Here is a 23,157-nt window from a genome sequence, read left to right on the forward strand (position 1 = left end):
TGAAGCCCGCGCACCTAGAGCCCGTGCTCCGCAACAAGAGAAGCCACCGCAATGAGAAGCCCACGCACCGCAACAGAGTAGCCCCCCCACCGCAACTAGAGAAAACCAGCGCGCATCAACGAAGACCCAATGCCAAAAATAAATAAATAAAAGAAATAAATTTATAAAAGACATTCAAGTCTGGGGAATTCCCTGGCAGTCCAGTGGTTAAGACTTCGCCTTCCAGTGAAGGGGTTGCAGGTTCCATCCCTGGTCCGGGAGTAAGATGCCACATGCCTTGCAGCCAAAAACCAAAACGTAAAACGGAAATAGTATTGTAATAAAAATTCAGTAAAGACTTTAAAAAATGGTCCACATGAAAAATCTTAAAAAAAAAAAAAGAAAAAGAAAAAGAAATTCAAGTCTGAATCGGGAGACTAGTGGAAGGAGACATGGGAGGGCTGGGAGGGCTGGGAGGGCTGGCGGGGAGGGAGGGCAGTAAAAATGAATGAAAACAGGAGATGTTTGTGCCATGGCGATGAGGGACAAGACTGAACCAAGGCCGGAGGAAGGGAGGTTGGCCCAAGCCCTCTCTGCTACCATCCTGACACACTCTCCATGCAGGTCTCATCAAAGAGAGAGCCCTTGGCTCTCACTAAGATCGTCTTCTTCTCTAGCCCACGCCAAGTAAGCCAAGGTTTGTCTGTCTCAAGCACCCACATTCCATGGTGTATTAACCATGTCTTTTTATTTTCTGTATTTAATGCTTTAATATCTAGAGCTTTGTTGATCCTGGAGAGACTACCCCTCCCCGAGTAGCCAAGAAGAGAAATTAGTGTCGTTTCTCTGCTACTGAACACCTGGTCTTGTGAGTCAAAAGAAAAGGCAGCAGTATTTACTTCTTTATTTTCTTAAGCATAAAAACCTCTTATGGGAATTCCCTGGTGGTCCAGCGGTTAGGACTCTGCACTCCCAGTGCCAAGGGCCCGGCTTCAATCCCTGGTTGGAGAACTAAGATCCCACAAGCCTTGCAGCAGAGTGGCCAAAAACAAAACAAAAGAAAAAAGAAAGAAAACTCTTACAAGTGACGCAGTTGAAGTCCAGCTTTCCATGACTGGTTTCTCCTTCAGATCCCAGGCCTGATGATGTTTAGGGGCCTGCCTTTCATATGCAAAGCAACCAATCCAGAGCCCTTAACTCAACCACCTCTCTGATCAAATGCTCACACTCTGGGCCACTATCCACTTGTCCTAATCACCCCAGGAAGAGGGCCCAGACAACCAGGGACAGCTCCATCCCCCAGAGCCTGCTGCAATCATTCACGCCAGCCAGTCTGAAGCCTGCTGACCCTGCCTGTCCGTTCCTTACCCCCGAAACCACAATAAAGACTCTTGCCTATATGTTCCCCTCTCTCCTTCTACCTCCTGACTGACCCTGGTGCTTCCTCGTGTGACCCTGCATAGAGTGTCTGCTTCCTGTTTCTAGGGATCTGTGAGAATTACAAACTTCTTCCTTCATGACAGTCATTTCTGTGTCCACATGTCTTACCGCAGCAGAAAAAAACAAATCTTGCGTACACTTAAAACACTTGGCTTCCTGGAGCCACAAGGCCAGAAGGTGGAACTCGACAGAAGCAGCCATGATAACGTCAAGGTATCGATATACCCAGGGGGATTATACAAAATAGTTAAGAATTTTAGTACAGCCACTGATCAAACCAAACAGACACCCAACCAACCAGAAAGGGCACATCAGCCTTGGATACACCAATTAGTAATTCAAGTAGCTTTTTACAGTGACTAAAACATAGATTCTAGAATCTGACCAGCTTGAGCTCAAATCCTAGACCCATCACAAACTATCCATGTGATCTTGATCTAGTCACTTAACTTTTCTGTGCTTCAACTCTTTCACCTGTAAAATGGGGATAAGACTATATTGTTATGATGAGGATTGAACATGAATGAATTTAAAACACTTAGCACAGGGGCTTCCCTGGTGGCGCAGTGGTTAAGAATCCGCCCGCCAGTGCAGGGGACGTGGGTTCGAGCCCTGGTCCAGGAAGATCCCACGTGCTGCGGAGTTTAAAAGCCCAGCTTTTAAAAATGAGTCCCAGGCAACCAGCAACCTGTTCTCCGTGTCTGTGCATTCGGTTTCGTTTCCTTTCAGATGAAATGAATGAAGAAGGTCAAAAGGGAAAAACTTCCAGTGATAAAACAAGTCCTGAGGATGCAATGGTGACTACAGTTCACGATGCTGTATTGTATATTTGAAAGCTGCTAAGAGAGTACATCTTAAAAGTTCTCATCGCAAGAAAAAAATGTTTAATTATGTATGGTGTTGGCTGTTAACTAGACTTATTGTGATCATTTCATAATATATACATGCATCAAATCATTAAACTGTACACTTGAAATTAATACAATGTTACATGTCAATTATATCTCAATTTTAAAAGATAGCTTTCCTATGCCATCTACCAACTCAGTATTTGTCTGGATTAATAAGCTCATCTTTTAAGATACAGACAGCCTGTGGAGAGAACAAACAGAGCAAACTTTTTACCTACAGTGTCCACAGATTAAATACGCTCAGCAAATTCAGTTGCTCTGAGGAAAAGGAGTTTATGATGGAAGGGTGGGAATGGTACAGAGTAAGTGGGGAAGGCATGTTTGGGAAAAAAAAAAAAACAATCGGGCCCTGATCCATCAGTTCAAAAGTTGGTGGGTTTCTATGTGTAAACAACCACCAAGAAGATGAAGAAATTGCTTCCCCTGAAGACATTAGGTTCACGCAATACTGTTCTTGCATTTCTCAGAAGAGGCAGTTGAGGAGAGAGCCGGTTACAGCAGCCCTGATTCCGGGGAGGACTCTTACATAAAGAACTCAGAGAAAGCCTCCTGACTTTGCGTACATCCAGCTCCTTCTACGAAAGCATCTGGTCTCCTAAGACAGCTGCGGTGAAGCTGGCCCCCCACCAGGTTGGAGAGTGGGCAAGGGGCAAGGGAGGCGACAGCAGGAGAATCAGGACATGACAGGACACGATGTGCCCCTACGTGGCCAGCCTTACCCCAGAGCACCATGGGTTGAGCTGACCCAGATGACAGACACCCACATCCCTGTGAAATTAGGACCTGCGGGGAGGGGCACTGGAGGGAAAGATTGTCTGTTGCTCGGGAGAAACTGACAACGCAGTCAGCGTTGGACACAGTGACATTCTTTGGCCATCCGGCCACCTGTGCCCCACCCGGGACTGCAGGCAAAGCCTGGCGTTTCCAGGTTGGCAAGTCACCGAAAGCTGAGGGGAGCATGACAACCCTCCCTCTGATGGTGGCCGGTGGCCTGGGGACATGGGGAGGAGGGGCATGTAAATGGGGCGGGACACGGGAGGGGCTTGGTACCAGGCTCTGCCAGGTGCCCACAGCCAAGAGGCTAATTAGGTGGGAGTCAGGTATTCAGCCACCAAGACGGTCATCCAAGAGCCCCTCCATTCAGCCCGCCTGTGAGGGGGGCCTTTCCCTGTCCCCGGGCCAAGCATCGTCACTACCAACAACAGGCAAGAAAGGAACCAGCAGGTCACCAAGGTTCCGCAAATGCAAGCTTCCCAGGGCTGGGGGGGCAGGCTGAATCCCTCAGTCTTGATGCACAGACTCCTCGGGCTGGCCGGGCTTTCAGGCTGATGCAGGGAGAAGTAGGAACCAAAGCCTGGTGTGGCCCAGAGTGGCTGGAGGGCTTCCTTCCTGACACGGGCCCCCAGGACCTGCTGCTGCTCTAGCCTGGAGGGCAGTCAGAGCTCAGGGCTGCCACAAACACAGGAGCTGGGCGAGGCTTCTGGAACGTGCAGGAGCCTGGCCTTGGGGCACACAGGGGGCCTCGTGTTTGGGGACTGCCTGTTTGAATGACGGCTTCACTTAGAAACAAAGAGGGAATAAGCCAGAGCTCCACAGAAATGGGTGCAACCTTCTCGGGACTCGAGCTAGGGAAACACTCGAGCTAGGACGCAGCTCTGCTCTTGGGAACAAACGCCTTTCTCTGGGCCAGAGGCTGGGTACCCAGAGACAGGGTGGAGGTCCCTGTTCTGAGGGGTCCCAGGCCCCCACCACCAACGCCTGCTAACCTGAGAACCAGGTAAAAGAGCGTGATGACGGGGCAGGAACACAGGGAGAGTCACAGGGGAGTGACAGCCGAGCTCAGCTGTGAAGGTGGATGGGGGTCTCAAGGCCAAGAGGGGGAAAGAATCCCCGCAGCAGAGAGAGGGGCACAAGGGCGTCACAGCGCGGAGCAGCAGCCCCTGGTGGCCTGTGGCTTGCTGCGGGGCCGGGAGGAGGCGCCCTGGGCCCAGGCCGAGCTGGCCGCCCTGCTGTGGATGAAGCTGCTTTGCGCCCGCCTCTCCTGCTCTGGCTGGAAGGCCCGCAGCCTGCCCCAGCCTGTGCATCAGGCCTTAGGGACTCAGCAGGCTGCCCCGCACCAGGGACGGAGTGCAACCCCTCTTAACGCATCACCAACCTGCCCATCTCCCCCGCTGATCCACCCAGTCAACCATGAAATACGCTCTCCCTCTGTTTTGCCTGTTTACTGCCTATCAAAGCCCCTCTCTTCACCTGATTCCCCTGCTGGCTGCTGCCCGTTTCCGCTTCCCTTTCCAGCAAATGCCTCTGAAGAGTCGTTCGTGCTGTGCTCTTCAGGTGCCTCTTCTTGTTCTCTCCTAAACCCGCGTCAGGGGCTCCCCGCCTCGCCCACTCTGTCACCAGAACTGTCCTCGTCAGGGTCACCAGCGGCATCCGGGTTGCTAAATCCCGTCAACATTCTCAGTCCTTAATCATGTTTTTGATCCATCAGCAATGTTTGAGGGCTTCCCTGGTGGCACAGTGGTTAAGAATCTGCCTGCCAGTGCAGGGGATATGGGTTCGAGCCCTGGTCCAGGAAGATCCCACGTGCCGCGAAGCAACTGAGCCTGTGCGCCACAACTACTGAGCCTGAGCTCTAGAGCCCGCAAGCCACAACTACTGAGCCCGTGAGCCACAACTACTGAAGCCCGCGCGCCTAGAGCCCGTGCTCTGCAACAAGAGAAGCCACCGCAATGAGAAGCCCGCACGCAGCAACGAAGACCCAACGCAGCCAAAAATAAAATTAATTAATTAAAACAAAACCCCAACGTTTGACACAATTTCTCACTCCCCCTTCCTTGAAACACTTCCTTCTCTGACCTCCAGGACACCAAAGGCCCTTGTCTTTTCTTCCTGATCCAATGTTAGCTCTAGGTTTCCTGCAGGTCTCTCCTCCGCCCTCCAGGGACCACCTTGTCCCTCTTCTCGAGCTGACTGACTCTCTTGGTGACCTCATCAAGTCTCAGGGCTTTAAATACCCACAGAAGGCTCGTGACTCCTGAGCGTGTATCTCCAGCTCCAATTTCTCTCCAAAGTCCAGAATCATATACTCAGCTGCCTACTCGTCATCTCCAATTGTGAAATCTAGCAGAATTCTCCAACTCAGCACGTGCAGACCGCCACTGACCCCCATCCCGCTCTGCCTGTAGCTTCGCCCCCATCTTGGGTGATGACAGCTATAGACTTTCAGGGGCTTGGGCAACCTTCTCTGCTTCTCTCGCACCCATATCCAGTTCACCAGGAAATTCCGATGGCTCTGCCTTTGGGATGTGTCCGGGATCTGGCCACTTCTCACCCCCTTCACTGCTCTCACCTTAGTTGGAACCCCCTTACCTGTCTTCTCAGTGGCCTCCTAGCTGGACTTCCTGCTTCTCTGATCCTACAAACTACTCTCCACACTGCAGGCCCAGACGTCAGAAGACATCACTGCTGTGCTCAACTCAGACCCGGCAATGGCCAAAACAAAAGCCAAAGTCCTCATAACGTCCTGGAAAACCCTGAAAGCTCCCCCCTCCACTCCAGCCCCACCCCAGCCCTGACCATCTCCTGATGCCCCACCCACCTTGCACTCCATTTCAGCCTCTTCCTGGTCCCCAAAGGTTCCACCATAGGGTCCTCGCGCTAGTTATTCTCTCCACCAGGAACACGTTTTCCCCCAAATCAAATGACCAGCTCCCTCATCCCCTTCAAGTCTTTGCTGAGACATCACGCTCTCTACAAGCCACGCTTGACCACAGTCTGCCTTTCCATCTCAGAATCTCTGATCCTTGTACTGTTTAATTTTTTTCCATTGCACTTTTAACCTCTAGTACATTAGATAATTTCCATATTTAGTATACTTACTGTTTATGGATTGTCCAGATGTGAACTCCATGAGAGCGAGGCTTTATTTTTTAGTTGTTTTGTTTGGGTTTTGGTCAGATTTGTTCACTGATGCGTCCCAAGTTTCTAGCACAGTTCTTGGCGTATAATAGGCTCTCAATAATTATTCTGGAGTGATGGAATTGAATTAATTATAGTCTCATGACTGCCTTGAGCCTTGGTTTTAAGGTGCTTATTTGATGGGCAGCAAAATCAAACAAATAAACCATATGATGTCACAGATGATGGGCTGTCATGGAGATTCACAGATGGTGAGAACGTGATTGGAGAGTGGTGCATAGAGCACTTCACCTGTAGTAATCTTTTTTTATTTTTTAAAGGAGTAGTAGGGATACAGATGTTCATTATATTATTCTCCATAACTTTTATATCTATGAAAGATTTCATATATTTTTTTAAATAACAGATATTCAGCAAGTTAGCCGTAACTGCTATGTGCTCAGTCCTATGCTAGGTATTGGGCTGGGGAGTAGGTGGGGAGCACGAAGAACGTTGGTCCTACCCTCCAAGACCTTGACACGTACAGTGAGACAACACAGTAACTTCCAGAACATACGAGGAAGACAGTCCAGGATTCATGGGCAGACGAGTGGTACTGACACTCAATGGCACAGAAGTTCGGAGGGTCCAGGGCCCAGACCTTCACAAAGACAGGAAGTTGAGGTCAGCTCTGATGAGCCATGGGAAGGAGAAAGGCTTCGTGGAGAACAGGAGCTGTAGCAGTGCACCCTCGCAGGAAGCTCATGTGACAATAACAGAGCATCTGACCCTAGAAACATCTGTCAACCTCACCATAACGTTTGTATCCGTTTGCGGGGTCGCTTGTTCTATACAACCCACAAAGTCTTTTCTGTTTTGAGGATTCTATAATCCTGTGTGCCAAAATGACCAATTCACTCAATGCTAGGCACTGAGCGGGCAGAAATTTTTTAAAGGTATAACTCTTGCCTCAAAGACTTCACAGTCTAATATGGGAGTCCGACACCAGTTCCCTTAACAGCCTTGAGAAGAAGATACAATGAAGATGAGGAAACTGAGGCTCAGAGAGACGCCAAGGACAAAATACAAACCCGGCCTCCAGGAGCTCCCATGGCAGGGCTGGGTGCCCAGGTAAGCAAGAAGCACCATTCTCGGTGACCTCTCACACTCTGATACGCCTCTGAGCCAGCCAGAGGGCTCTAGTTAAGAAGGCAGTTTACGGTCCTGCCGGCCTGGGGTGGAGTCTGCGAGTCTGCACTTCTGATTAGCGCTCAGGTGACGCAGACGCTGCCGCTGGCCTGAGGACCAACACAGGGCTCTCGGACTGCTGACCGGACCATTCAGCAGAGCGCCTGGACCACATTTAGATCAGCCTAGAATCTCTAGATCAGTGCTTCCCAAACCTGTCAGCACATCAGAGTCACGTGGGCAACTTGTTAATGCCAGCAATTTGATTCCATAGGGGTGGCATTCGGAATTCTGTGGTCTTTTTTTAAAAAACAAACAAACAAAAAAAAAACCCCAAGTTGCTCAGGGATTCTGGTGCATAGTCTTTTCCAAAAACGACTGTCCCAACTCACCTTCCCAAGACCCCAAGGACCAGCTCTCCCTGGCTCTTCAATGTCTCTGACTCTCTAGCTCCACCTGCCGGATCCATGTTGTCTGTCACAATGACCTCAAAGCTTCCTTCCATTCACAGCTGGACTTGAGCCGGAGAAAGCCTCGGGGGTATGATCTGTATAAGGAGGCCTGGCCCGCGACCCAAAAGATGATGTATCCCCCACTTTAGCTGGTCTCGATGCCTTAAATTTCTCAGGCTGCAATATAATCCCAGGGTCTCAGGGCCAGGATCCTATTTACCTCTGTATCGTGGGGCTTACCCAAGGGCACAGAAGATAGACCTAGTAAGTGGCAGTAACATTTAAATGAAAACTTTGAACTAAACACTGCCCTTTCTTCTATTTTTAATCAAAGGAAAACATCTGGAGAAGAGCAATTTAAATGAGTTTCCTCCTGTGGTTTTCCTCTGGGACACAAAGTGGACAACACCAGCGCCCTGGGTGTCTCGGAGGAAAGGAGAGGAGGGGATATGGGAGAAGGAAAGGGGGTGAGGGCCTGTGCAGGGCACTGGCTGTTTGCTAAGCACTTTACAAACACTACGGCTTGGGATCTAAACCTGCTTGCTCAGCAGAATCAACTGGAAAGGTCACTAACAGTCCTTCTTCCAGGCCCACTCTAACCTGCTGAGTCGAAATCTCTAGCGGGAGAACTCAGGACCTTCTCAAAACTCCCAGGTCATTCTGGTATTTAGGAAGCATGTATTACATCGTTTAACCCTCACAGCAACCCATTTTACAGATGAAGCCACTCTAGCGCAGAGGGACGTTCTGAAGTCACACGGTCAGTAAACGCCAGAGCAAAGCAAGAAGGAAGTGGGACCAACCTTTCTGGCGGCATTTTCACAGGAAGAGGAAACGTTCAAAATCCTGGCAGGAGTAATAGGCTATGACTTTTTACTTCGAATATGCTGATGTTTCCTTAGGATACATAGTGAGTCAATGTTCCCAGTAAAGGCATGTTCACCATGTAGACTTTACCCTGCATGCCACCAAATGAGTCATTCTTAGTGTTAAAAAGCCATGGGCGTGGACAGCCTGGCAGCCACCAGAATCCACAAAAAATAAGCCTGGCAAAGAAAATGCTTTCTTTTTCATAGAATACTTAGGTTGGCAGATCAGGAGAGTATCATACACGCACGCGTGCGCACGCACGCGCACACACACAGACACACACACACACACACACACACACAAGGGTATTAAAGGTCTGACTAAGGCATTTGATAAAATCTTTCATGATGCCCCTAAAAGATAGGTTGGATAATTTGGGTTAGGTAGTATAGTAATAAGTACAGCTAGTTAAACTAACATTCCTGAGGAACGTGGAAAGGAAAGCAAGTAAGTCAGATTTCCAGAGGTAACAAAATCAGTACATTGGATAACAATTAAAGCACAAAAGGACTCTGACAGCTCTAAAGCCAATGAAATGACGTTTAAGACACATAAACTAAGGCTCAAAAAGTCAGTTGTGTAACTAGTAGATAGGGAAGGCTTAGCCATCAGCAGTTAGCTCTGAATGCTTTGATCTTAGAAAACAGTAAGTGATATATAAGATCTAGAACAAGGAGACGGGGGCCATTGTACATTGCACTGGTCAGATAAAACTTTAAGAAGGACACTAGCAAACTAGGGTCTTCCCAAAGAGTCCAAGTGGGTGTCAACAGAATCAGAAATCATGTCTCACAACAAAGAGCCAGTGGAAGGAACTGAGCATATCTAGTCTGGAGAAGAAAAGACGAAGCAGGGTCGTGAACTCTGTTTACATACCTTGGAAAAAAGACATAGTCACTCTAAAAAATATATATATATAATATAAATAATATAAAAATTATATATCATATATTTATAATAAAATTTATTATATTTTTATTATGTATTTATATTTTTATTTATCATAAATTTATTGTATTTATTAATATATTATTATATATAAATAATATATTATTTATATATAATATAAATAATATAAAAATATTATACATCTTATATTTAATATATACATCATATATTTATACATTTATTATACTTAATCCTATATATTTAATGCACAAATACATCTTAAATATATTTATAATTAAATAAATATAGATATATTTAATATTTTGTTAGATATATTTTTTTTTCTTAGTTAACTATATTGATTTTATTAATACAGCTGACCCTTGAACAATGCAGGGCTTAAGGCCACTGACCCCCGTGCTGTCGAAAACTCACATAGAACTTTGCACCTGGCCTTCTGCATCTGTGGTTCTGCATCTGCGGTTCTGCATGGGCAGATTCAGCCAACCGAGGATCACATAGTAGTATGTATTTATTGAAAAAACCCTCACATAAATGGACCCGCAGAGTTCAAACCTGTCTTGTTCAAGGGTTAACTATATATGTTTTAATAATAAGATTCATTTTATTAAATATACATACAAGACTGATTCTGGGTAGCACAGGAGGTCCAGCTGGAGGCAAGGGTTAACCTTACAAAAAGGTGAATGTTGGGCTTCCCTGGTGGCGCAGTGGTTGGGAGTCCGCCTGCCGATGCAGGGGACACGGGTTCGTGCCCCGGTCCGGGAGGATCCCACACGCTGCGGAGCGGCTGGGCCCGTGAGTCATGGCCGCTGAGCCTGCGCATCTGGGGCCTGTGCTCCGCAACGGGAGAGGCCACAAGCTGCCCCACCTCCCACTTCCATTCTCGGAGCTGCTTCTCTCCCCCAGATCCTGTCAGGTGCCAGGAAACCAGAGAAACACAGCAGAGTTTCTGTCCTCAAGAAGCTCACCATCCAGTAGGGAAACAAGACTGCAGAACTAACTGATACAATGAAGTCAGCTCTAGACTGATGGATACAAAGTACAACCAGCACCAGAGGAAGGTGGAATTCATTTGCTCTCCAAGGGTAGACAAGAAGTTTCACTAAGAAAGTGATCCAGGAATTGGGTTTTGCAGGGCAAGTAAGAGCTCGCTGAACAAAGAGGGAGGGAGGGAACTTCGTGAACAGGGGGCAGAGGTGTGGAGGGGGTGGATTTGGGGAAAACTTGAGAGCTCAGCATGACCAGAATTGTGTTTCAATGCCTGGATCACTGGGGGGGCTTCTAAGAAAACAGAGACACGGAGAGCTAAACCCCACAGATTCTGATTCTGTATTATTTGGAAACCCCGTGAGTCTGATGTCCAGGACTGGTAGTGACGACAGGAGTCCCATGAGGCCAGCTGTGAGTGTAAGACTAGATTAGGTGACAGCCAGCAAGGCCCTTCCCTTCCCATCTAACATTCGAGAAGCCCATATACCAAGAAGTGTTCTCTCAACCAAAAAAATCTCCCAAAAAAATATACCAAGAAGTGTTCTCTCAACCAAAAAAATCTCCCAAAAAAATCTCCCATCTAACATTCGAGAAGCCCATATACCAAGAAATGTTCTCTCAACCAAAAAAATCTCCCAGGGGCGGAGCCATGGAGAACAGTGTCTCTCCTGCTAACCCCACCTCCACTGCTCTGCCACCAGGTCACCCCAGGAAGAGGCAAGGAGCACCCGGGCCAGCTGAAAAATGACCGTCATTCAAGTGAGATGGTCCCTGCTGGAGAGTCAAATCTCTGACCCTGAGCAACAGGGCTGAGCAGAGACCTGAAGCTGGGAGACTGGCTCCCGTGAAAGAGCTCATTCCTGTGAAAGCTTCCAGAGAAAAACAGAAAGGCAGCATTTCCGGTGGAGAAGCCAGGTCTTTAGAAGCAGGCATAATGGTTTCACCGCCAGTTGTGAGACCTCAGGCCACTTATGTAATCTCTCTAAGCGCCTCTGTGTGTAAACAGAGGCTAATAATCCACTCACATGGTACTTATGAAGACTGATAAGACATAAAGAAAAATGCTTCATCGGGTGCCTAGCATACAGAAAGCACTCAGTAAACAGCAACAACAATAAACCTGGACATCTATCACTTTGAAAGCACTTTAAATTATCCACAAATTGCGAATAACTCATATGTTTGCAAAAATACTATTCTACCAGGTGGCCGCTCAGTGTTCAGCCTGTAAGACTTACTGTTCTTTCTCTTTCCATCTGGTGACCTCTTACCTGTTTGGCATTTCTAATTGGACAACACCTAGAAACTTGAGCCCATCTTGCTTCACCTTTAAACGTGAAGTGTCCGCCAAATGTCTATTAATAAACTAAGTTTCTGCCTGGGTCAAATCAGGGGAAGTCACTAGCTAGCCCAAGTCCCCATTTCCTTTATCTTGAACTCCTTTGAAGTTCACATCACCTTAGATAAAAATAATTCACTCAGGAATTTCAACACAACTCTCTAATTGTTGGCCAAAATGTTTTGTATATTGATTCAGTTTTCATTTGTCCCGCACTTGTATGGAGCAGAGGGGACTTGGTCCCTCCGCAGGTATGCCCTGTCCTGGGTCCCAGTGTCACAGCGCCCTCTAGAGGGCATTTCTGGGCCAGGACACCGAACGACAGCAGTTAGATGCTCCCTACGAAGGGCTGCACTTCTACGGAGTAAAGGAGGAACGTGCAGGGCCCGCTGGATGTAACAGGACATGGAAACAGGGTCCCCCAGCCATGGCTCCACAGAAGGGCTCAGCGCACCCATCTGAAGTCCAGAGACTGTCGCTCCATTTTGCTCCCCAAAGAATTCCAGGCTGTGATTCCAAGATGGTCCACTTGGACGGACCACAGGAGGTTACCTCCCCCTCCAGGGGGTTCAGAGTATGCTGCATGGAGCCCTGGGTGACGGTGAAGAGAGCGAGGGCGGGGACAAGGTGGTGGCTGATGTGGGCGCTTGAGAAGGGAGGGCACCAAACTCGCCATCTTGGCATTTCACAAGTTGCCCCGTTTTTACTTCATTTACAGGGAGGGATCTGCAGATATTTTCATTGATAGCAAGGGTTCCGTATCGGGGAATGCAAGTGCTGAAAAGCGTGGTCAGGCCCAACTCCCCGGGCCACAGCTGGCACACAGGGCCCCTCTGGAGTGCAGAGTGCAGAAAGAGCACCTCTTGGTATGAACAGATTTCAAAAAGGTGCCCCTTCCTCCCGACTGTCACAGCCACCCTCAGTCCCAGAGTCCAGCAGGCTTGGTGAGTGGAGTGCAGGTTGGCTTTCCACCCCCGGTTGCCCTTGAGCCAGCACTCCGTGCGGACCGCAAACTGCAGGACCCTACATGGCAGCCCTGCCGCACCCTCATTCTACAAAGGCACCTGATAAGGCTTGAGGAATAGTGAGCTTAGCTCTGCAGAGTGGGCACTCCTGTGCCTGTAGCTGCACAGACAGGGTCTCCTGTGGTCTGCAGACGGCCCTATGGGGGCGGAGGCACGGCTCCAAAGTGACAGCAGGCCTGCTCAAAGCCACACTGTGGCTTAGAACCTAGACCTCCAGACATTCAAATTCTTTGTGTTCCCCTCCTACTGAGAGAGACTCTCATTCTCTTTATCCTGGTGACAATAAACTCTTCAAAAGTTCAGAGGCGAACCAACCAACTAGGAGTGTCACATTCCCAGAACGTCCTGCTTTCCTGTCAATCCTGATAAATTAAGAAGACATTAGGTATTTTTATTCTAAACTTTTGCTTATTGTTTGCTTATATCCTTTAACAAATCCAAAAAGGATCTAAGCAGCTTGGGAAAAAAACTCAAGTAATCCAACTGTTGAAAACTACACGCAATGGAGTAGGATTTAGAATTAGGGGAGGAAGTGGAGAGAGTTATTCCTGGAATCTAGTCTCAGAGCAATCCCGCAATTGGGCACTTAGCAAGGCTCAGCCCCCAGGGCATCCAGGGCGGAGGGGGAAGATGAGAAACAGGGCTCTTGTCTGACAGAAGGACTCATGACGATTCATCACCGTTAGACCGCATCCCAACCGTACACCCTGCAAGGAATGGATTTATGGCATCTCACACAGGACAGATAACAACAGAAGCTAGCGTCCAACCACCGGAGCAGGCATCTTCTAGATCCCTCGCATGGGATGGGTATGATCTTTCTGGTGAGCATACGCTCTGCTCACAGCGCCCAGGTGGTGGCCATCCACCCCAGTCCTGTGCCTTTAAACCAGGCCAGCTCACCCCCCAAAACACACCACACAGCCTCTGTCCAGCAGCCAATATCCACTAACTTCAGGCATTCCAGAATACCTCACCTGGGCGAGACCCTCCGGTACCACCCTTTCCTATGAGCCATCTCCTTTCCCAGAGTCTTTCCTTCCTGACATTCTGGTCTTTGCCCCCAGTTTCACCCTTGGGCCTACAGAGCAACCTCGGAGATTTCTTTTCTTTTTTGGGGGGGGGCTGTGTCGCGTGGCTCGCAGGGATCCTTGTTCCCCGACCAGGGATCGAACCCGCGCCCCCTGCAGTGGAAGCACAGAGTCTGAACCGCTGGACCGCCAGGGAAGTCCCTACAGAGCCATCTCTCAATTGCTTCTAGGGCCCACCTACTCCCTGGTTCCCTCCTCTCCAAGTGCATCCCATCCACCCAGGGCAGGGCTGTGGGTGATCGCACAGTAAGTGCTAGCAGTGGGATCCGGGAGCCTCAGTGCGTAAATGAAGACCAGACCAGTCAAAAGCTCGCCATCAAGTGATAAAGACCTGGGGGTTCTCACTTTGTCATTTCATTCATTCACCTGTTCCTCAGCAGGTACCAAGCACTTGCTGTGTGCCAGGGACCAGTCTTGGAACAACTACAATGAAAGACCGTGTGTGCCAAGTTCCAAAAAGAGGATGGGGCTTGAGGATGGAGGCATCACTTGCAGCTGGGTTTCCAGGCAAAGGCTGCACTTGGACAAGGCCTTGAAGGATCAGTGGATGACTGACAGTGGCAACCCTTCCCCCAGGTTCTCTACTAGGGGAGTGCTCAACTCTCACCTTCTCAGGGAGATCTGCCCTGACCTCTCCAACTGAAAGCTCGTCGTCCTCCCATCTTATGCTCCCTACTGTATTTTATAACCCCGCTCTCCATCTGGCATATAGTTTACTTTTTATTTGCTCATTCTTTTCTCCTCCACCTAGAATGTAAGCTCTAGCGGGGCAGGGATATTCGGCCCTTTTATCTGCTGCTTCATCTCCAGTGCCTAGAAAGATGTCTGCCACATAATAGAAACTTAATGAGTATTTATTACTAGAATGAATAAATGAATAAAGAGACAGGAATCTTTTATTACTTTTGTTTGGAGGAGCATGGGTGATCAGTGACATAGAACTGTCAACTCTTTATCTTAAGAAAGGAAGGAAGGAAGGAAGGAAGGAAGGAAGGTATCTACTATAATAATCATCTCATAAAGGAAAGATACTTAAACCTCCCCAAAGTGGGAAGCGCATTCTCTCAGGATAAACAGTAGTCTTTCCCAAGTAAAGGTCACATCGACGCATACGTCACACAACATTGCCCTAGTCTGTATTTCCACTGTGAATCACTGAAGCCTTTGGCACCATCAGCCGTTCATCTCCAACACCTCCCAACCCTCCAGCTCTGGGTCACAGTGCTTCTTCCTTGAAAAAAAGACAAGATGCCCACATGCCCCTGGCTGGCCCATGCTCCCCAGACGTGCCTGCTCACGTGGGGATCATTCTTGACACTGAAAAAGGGTGGGTTTCCAGCTCCAGAAGCCAGCCCAGATCCAGGGCCACCTCCTGGATCAGAGAGAACTGGCATGACAGCAGCCTGTGGTTCACGAACTTTACAGTTCACGTTGAATTTTCAGTGAAGTTATACTTTTCCCACAGCTCCTTCTACTGCATTTTTCATGCAGCTGCTAAGAGAAAAATAAAATAAGGCTCTACAAACCTCAACCCATTTACCTTCACAGTAAGCTAGCCAAGGCGGTTTATTAGCCCCGTTGTAAAGATGAAGAGCCCGAGGATCAGAGAGGCTAAGAGCAAGTTGGCGGAGGTGGGAAAAGGGGAGGCACTGCAGGTGCAGGGGCAGCCTCGCCTCCGCCTTCTCTCCTCTGCGGAGTCCGGGGGGTGAGGGTCAGGGGCCAGGAAGTGCGCACCTGCAGCTCTCCAAATCAAAAGCTGCTCCAGGCCTCTTTTCTCTCTTTCTCCCTTCTCAGCCCCCCTTCCCAGCCCTCAGGTTCAGCTCCAGGCCCACCTGCCACAAAAAGCCGACTTCCTGAGCTGCCTCACTCCAAGCGTTTCCATCTCTGAACGTGACGGTCCTCGGGCTCCAGACCTCACCGTTCAAAGCATAACTAGCCAGCTTTCTGCCACATAATCTGACATTTTAAAATACGAGAACACAAAATTAGACGTGATGCGTGTTACATGATAGACATCATCTCTCGTAGTTCTTGGCTCCCCGGCTATCATTTCAATTCGAGAGCACGTTCCCTTCTTCTGCAGCCCCGCAGGGCCTAGAGCAGGCAGAGCGGATACCCACGAGTTCAACTGCATCTCTAGGGAGCCCTACAGTTTGCGAAGTGCTTCAACTCACATAACTCATCTGAGCCTCCCGGCACCAGGCAGAGAAACTGAGCCTCTCAGAGACATGACCTTGTCCAAGGTCAGGTAACTAGTCATTTGGAAAGCTGGGCCCTCAGCCCTGGTTCTGAGACCCTGGGTCCACAGCTCTAGGGCACCTCGGCATTTGGCTTCTCAATAGCACGTATACATGTACAACAAAACTTAGTATTGGCAAAGAGTGGAGCCCTCATCATGTTCATACTTTTAATGTAAATGCATTCAATTAATTATACTTTTGGCAAAATAGAGAGGGGGAGAACAAAAAATAATATGTTCAACCATGCATGACAATTTCTCTTGCTGTTTTCCAGAGAGGAATGGGATAGAAGATGAAGATCTGCTCTTTCCTCACTGTCTCACTTCCCAGGAGGGTCTTAGGGGGCGAACATCGCACATCACGTGAGTATAGCGTTCCAGGAGAGAGGTCACCTGGTGACAAAAAGGCCAATCATGCAAGGCTTAAGAGAGGGAATGGAAATCTGCTTTAAGGCTGTGGGAAACAGGGCCTGTGCTGGATTTAATAAGAACCAGCACTCATTATATGCACACTAAGTGCTTTATGGCTTTTAACTCATTGAGTTCTCACAAAATCCTTTTCGCACACAAGGAAAGCCGTCTACGAAAGGTCAGTCACCAGCTAGCAAGGCGGAGAGCTGGGCGTTGAGCCCCAGCAGAGAAGCTATTTAATCTATTCCCTTAGTTTTTCTGCTAACATGGCAAGGCATGGTGTCTGCAGGGGCCAGCATCGGCAGGGAACTGGACCCCACACAAAATCTGCCCCTTGCACTAACGCTAGATCCTAATCTGTGTGAAACACAGTGCTACCGCACAAAGCCCTCCATCCACTCTAGCCCTGACCGGAGGGGTCGGGGAGATGACTAGGACCCCTAAGTGGCAGTGAGAAAAGACCTTTGGGAACAAGCTGCAGGTGAGCGGATGGCCCCAAAGCCAGGCACAGGTGTGGACTTACAGGTGTGGGCCAGGTAGAGTGATGACCCCATTCCAGAGCCAAAGGCTACAAGTAATTACATCAGGACAATAGGTGTAAATCCGACTGACCCAGGCAGAGGCAGCCGTGTTAGGAGGGGTGGCGATGCCAAGATGGAGACACCCTCGCTTCACTTGGAGCTCACCGCTCAACGGGAGAGAAGAGGCTGTAAATAAGTATGAGAACAGAACAGGCGGTGGGGGAGGGGTGCCAGCTGGAGTCCGAGTTTAAAGGCAGGGTCCCCTGCACTCCAATTCCATAAAGGGAAACAAAATCTCTTTCCATCAGAAACATCCAGAACATGAAGCCGAGAAAATTGACGCGTTACTTGACACGAGGGAGGGGTCCCTCAACCATAAACACTAACTGAAATGTTACAGAGGTGGTGACATGGGAGCCGGGCCTTAAAGGATGAGTAGGTCTGGGATCAGTTGAGAAGGAAGGAACCTCTGGGTAAGATGCAGAATGTATTCCAACAACAGTTTGCTGCTGGGAATTCCCTGGTGGTCCAGTGGTTAGGACTCCGCGCTTTCACTGCCCGAGGGGCTGGGTTCAATCCCTGGCCGGGGAGCAAAATCCTGCAAACCACGCGGCACGGCCAAATAAATAAAGCAGTTTGACGCAAGGAGTTAAATCACAAACAAACGTAATGGCGAGGAATTCAAATTGGACCCAGTAATCACTGATTTTGCTGCATTGAGTTTCCGTGTTCATCCTAAGTTTCTGACCCTAGTTAAAGTTCCATCTGCCTCATGGTTATGTTAGGAGGCCGTGGTGGTTCTCCTGTGTGTAGTGGCAGAGTACCGCCTCCAGGGGGCGCTCCAGTCCTCCCCTGTGACTTCACTTGAAGGGGGATCGGGTGGGCCCAGGACACCGAGAGAAGGAGCAAAGAAGCCAAAGCTCCGCTTCCCGGAGAGCGAGGGTGCGTGGGGACGGCTTCCAAGTTTTTCTGTCTCCGCCTCCCCATGCACACACACCCAGGGGGCTGGTGGTTTCAGGCTGATCCCAGACAGTAGCCTCTTGGGAGCCTCCCTGGACCAGGTGGGCAAACAGGTGTTTCAAGTCGGCTGGGGGTCTAGGGAAAGGTGGACCCTTTCCCTGAGTCTGTCTTTCCATGCCCTCACCACAGTCAGGGGTGCAGGCCCCCGAGGTCCCTGAAGAAAGGAGTCCAGGAGGGTATCACCTGGTTTCTGTCCAGGCTTCCGGTCAGCTTTGCCAAAGGAATTTAGGTAGCAAACATGTGCTCTGAGCAGTTGAGGCCCAAATTCCAGCCCCTGCCCAAGTCTCAGGGGCTGGAGGTGGCAGGATGGGTCTGGGGTCCTGACGGCCACCTCCCTGGAGACCCAGCTAACCCGACTGGCTCAGCGCCTCTGACGAAAGGCTCTCGCTGTACAGCACAAGGTCATGGTAGGAGAAAGAGAACCAAGAGCAGGAAGGTGAGGCCAGCTTTTTGAGAGGCCTTGAATGCTGAGCCAAAATGTCTGGACAAAGACTCCCTCAGAATTCTCTGCATTAGTGGACACAGGGGTCTGGATTTGTGCATTTCCTCCTGACAGTGCTAAGACCCATGGTCCAAATGTGAATGATTTGATTTCTCTTCACTGTGATATTTACAGTCCAACCTGTAACAAGCTATCGTTTTTTCGGGTTTAGGTGCTATTATGAATAATAGCTACCATTTACCCAATACCTGTGATTATTATATTATTAGGTATTGTAAGCCCCATTTTACAGATGAGGAGACTAAGGCTCCAGTTAATCAAAACTTGTAAGTGGCAAAACTAGCGCTCGAGCCCCATGGCTCCCGCCTCCCCCACCCCCAGATTCACGCTGGGTCCCGCATATTTGGCCCGTGACTGTGTGCTTTCTTTCACAGGCTGGGTACCTGACCAAGATGAATGTCACCACGCACGCCCCGGCTAAGAAGAAATAAAATCCCAAATGGCCTGAGGAACAAAACCTTCAGACTTAGCTTTAGGGGAACGCCCTGTGCTGGCAAAGCCCAGCCTTCACTCAGGCTGAACCCTTGGCTTAGAAGACTCCACCCACCGTGTGCTCTGTTTATTGAAATCCTACCCTTCGCCAAGGCCTGGTTCCAACGTCAGCTTCTCAAAGACGCCTTCTCCAGCCCTGCCAGTAGGAATTCCTCCTGATCTGTGTCCCCATGAACTTGGCAGCTGGCTCGGTGCAGACCCACCCACTCAAATTCCGCCTGGACCTCTTGCGGGTAGAGACTAGGTCTCACCCATCTCTGTGCCCCCTGGGGCTCTGCACACACTCAGGGCCTGGAGATCACGCCCACAGTCTCTGGGAAGGGTCGTGGCCAATGTTCAGGTAGCTGGTGCCAACTTAACAGGTGCCTCTGAGGGCTCAGCTGCCAGCTGCCCTTTCCCAGCCCCAGGAATGAAGGTGCCCCATGGTGGCCGAGCCACTTTTCCCCTTCCCACAAGCAGCCAGCCCAGCCCGGGCTCCTGGCCACAGCAGCTGTGGCTCCCGCCTCTCCCATCCTGCTTGGCCAGCTCGCTTGCAGCCTCCTCCTAAGCGTTCCTGCATGGCAGTCTGTCCATCTCGGCATCTGCCTTCATTTCTTGCTTTGTGTTCCGGTTCTGCTTTGCTGAAGCCCGACTCTGGACCTGGCCCTCCTTTGTCCTCCCAGGGCTGGACCCAGCCCCCAGCAGTGGAAGGAGACCAGCTCTCTCACTGGAGCCCAGTTAGGCTCCCAGGCTCCCCGCCCTGCAGACACCCTTCAGCACAGCAGGTCAGAATCTCCCAGACGTGGGCATCAGCCCGAGCCAAGCCCAAGTTCCCAGGCCCATTTAGACCCCGCACCCAGGGGTGGACACCCCGCAGGAGCCAGCGGGGTCCAGCAACCCACCCGCCCTTCACCCGCTCCTGCCATGGATGCCTGCCTCTCCCAGGGAGGACAGTCACAGGCGCCACGCAGCAGGGGATCCAGGCCACAGTGGGACAGCCAAGGGGGCCTTTGAGGATTTTAGAATCAAGCACACAGGGCGGTGTAAGGGTTGAAATAAAAAGGGACCAGAGGCTTTGACATCCTTTCTGTGGCTTAACTATAATGAGCCTTCAGGGAAATGAAGCACGACCTCTGTTTACAAAGTTCCCAGACTACCTCCCGAGGGGTGAGATGACTGGCATTTTACTATCTTATTTACACTTTGCTGTAGATTCTAAATCTTCTGTAATAAACATACTTTTATAACCAGGAAAAATAACTGATAATCCAAAGACATAAGCAGAAAGCAGATATCGTCAGAGCTTCCTCGGATCACAGCGGCCTTGGGTACCAGGGATGACAGACAGGCGGGGCTGCCATCCTGTCTCCGTCCTCCGCCGGCCCCCAAGCTGCGGCGGGCTCGGCTGTCAAATGGGAATGACAGTGTCGGCCTGGGCTGCACAAGAGAGATACCCACAATAATAAAACTTGCATCCCAAGGCCGGGGCGACTCGGTCCCAGAGTGGGCCTGGGAGAGGTTTCTGAGAGCGCTCCCCACGAGGGAGAAGTAGGGGCGCTTCTCAGGCAGCAGGGGGCTGCTCTGTCCAAGAGAGACATTCCAGGAATGGAAATGAGACACAGCCATCTTAATCCCAACTAACCACAAAACCGTCCCTTTAGCCCGAGCGCGGGTGCCACTGATCTGCACAGCGCTGCTGGGGGAGGCCCCATTCCCGTCCTCAGCCTGCAGAGGGAGGCATGTTGACCAGTCTCCTCTGCAAGCATCTGTCCACCCAGGAAACACCGGCCCAAAGGGCCAGGCGGCAAATGGTGGGAGCAGAGTCCAGACACTCTTTCTCTCTCGGCCCCCCGCGCCCGGCCCCCGGCATTTTGACCCGAGCGCCAACAGCAAGGTCCCTCGCCCCTGCAGGGAAAGGAGCCGCGCCGCGGGGGGAACATGCCTAAAGTGCAAGCGACAGGTGCTTTGGGGAACCGGCAGCCGGGAGGCTCTGTCTGCCCCGCGCACACCACACCCTCACCCTCTTCTCCGTAGGGAGCAGAAGGCCCCAGGCTCTCTCTGCCTGCAGGGCGTGTGGAACCCTCCAGTGCCGGCCCAGCCTCTGCAGCTGAGGAACATCACAGGTGTCCTAGATGCCGTTCGGGGTGGGAGATTAACACCCTGTCTTCACTGCAGCCAAACCTCCAGCCTTCGGAAGAAAGGACAAGGCCTGACTCTAGCCCAGGCTCCGTCCTCGGTCCCCACTTCCACTTGGGGTTATCTGAGCACCCTCTGCTCTTGCTTTGGGGCTTTAAATGAAAATAACTACCTTTGAACAAAGCCTTGGCATCTAGGATGAGATCCAGAAAAGGCAGGACGGTGCAGCCACCGGCCTTGGAGTCCAGGGGCACTCATAGCACACACATCACACTCTCTGAGACAACCAGCTTAAATGACCGTGTCGGTCCAGTAACTTCAACACTCAGGGCCTCCCTCCTCTCCCGCATGCAGACACAGACGGCAACAAGAGGTCCCAGCACTGTGCCTGGCGAGCGGGAGCCCTCAAATAACGCCCTATCTTGAGGCTCAAAGCAATCACTATTTCTCTCCATCCAAGGCAAAGAAAAAAGCCTTCACTTCTTGAATAAGTTCTAAACCCTCTTCTATAAATGCAGCCTCCATAGCAGGGGCCCGTGGGCAGCAGCTGGTCCTGTCACTCATTTGAAGAAGTAGGAATGCACAGATCCCCAATGAGACCCACAGGTCCCATCAGCGCTCCTCAGCTGCGGGAGGAGGGGATGTGGTTTGCAAGCGGCCACGCCCTGGCCCTTACCCATGACCAAGGTGAGTCCGGGGGGCTCTTGCCCTGTGAGGGCTCCCAGGTGGAGCCGCAGGCACGGTCCTGTTCCTCCATGGCCGGGCCGAGGGATGCCAGCCGCCTCCTCACCCAGTGCCCGGAGAGCAGTGTCTGCAGCGGCTAATTTCAGGAGCTGGGAGGCTGGGCTGGCGACACTGAGCCCAGAGCAGGCGGCTTCTCTTTACACCCAGGAGCCTCGCCAAGTCACAAGGCTTAGGAAAGAGCCGGGTGCTGAATTGCAAATCCTCTCCCACCTGGGACTGGCTAAGAAAACAACACTGGGACACCTCCCGCTCCCTGAAGGATGCAGACTTTTCCCACAGATGCCAGTTTCTCTAGACTTTTTGAGAAGGACACCCGGTGAGGGGGCGTGACCCCTGCTGGCCGGGGACTGGCCATTCTCTCCTCACCAGCTCTGAGGGATCAGGAGTGAGACTCAGAGATTGACTAACTTCCCCAAGGTCACAGCAACAGAGGACAGAACTGGGATTCAAACCCACGAGTGCTGTCTCTAGAGGGAATTTGAGGGGAGGAGGGGATTTAAGGGAGGGACCACCTCACATGCTGGGAACCTTGCAAAAAAAGCTGTGCAGATCATTTCTTCACTTTCTATTCACTTTCTTCCCTGTGCGTCCCACAAAAGCTACGGGGAATCCGTTCTCTCCGTGCCCGGGCACCCCTCGGGGAGTCAGGAAGGCTGGGGTCGGTGGCCTCCCTTCCCCAGTGGGCCCCAGTCACCTCCATCATGCTCAGCAGCAGCATCGCGACCACTCACTGGATTTGAATGCCCCGCACACACCAGGAAGCTGCTTTCTGGTACGTATTTTGCATCTAAGGTTATGCAAGCGAAATAAGGAGCGTGAAGAGCTGGTCTTGTGTCACAAGGCGGGAAGTGACAAAGCAGGGTCAGCCTGATCCCACACATGGTGCTTGAAATGTGGTTCTCATCCTGCCGGGAGTCATGGGTTTGTGCTGATGGGGTTGGGCTCAGAGGAGCACAGGGCAGGAGGGAAGGTGTTTCTGGGTAGGGGGAGGGGAAGGGGAGGCGAGGGGAGGGAGGGAG

General features: G+C 50.7%; 1 protein-coding gene across 1 annotated transcript in view; it reads left to right on the forward strand.

Annotated features, from left to right (window-relative positions):
* The first annotated feature begins 4,120 nt into the window (after positions 1 to 4,120).
* The window catches only part of NTSR2 (neurotensin receptor 2), a 35,750-nt gene continuing 16,713 nt past the window's right edge, over positions 4,121 to 23,157 (forward strand). The window contains 2 exon segments of the mRNA XM_024737714.1: positions 4,121 to 4,457; positions 4,626 to 4,664. Coding sequence (XP_024593482.1) covers positions 4,121 to 4,457; positions 4,626 to 4,664 — 376 coding nt within the window.

The sequence above is a fragment of the Neophocaena asiaeorientalis genome, unplaced genomic scaffold, assembly GCF_003031525.2.
Source record: "Neophocaena asiaeorientalis asiaeorientalis breed wild unplaced genomic scaffold, Neophocaena_asiaeorientalis_V1.1 scaffold396, whole genome shotgun sequence".
NCBI classification, from domain to species: domain Eukaryota; kingdom Metazoa; phylum Chordata; class Mammalia; order Artiodactyla; family Phocoenidae; genus Neophocaena; species Neophocaena asiaeorientalis.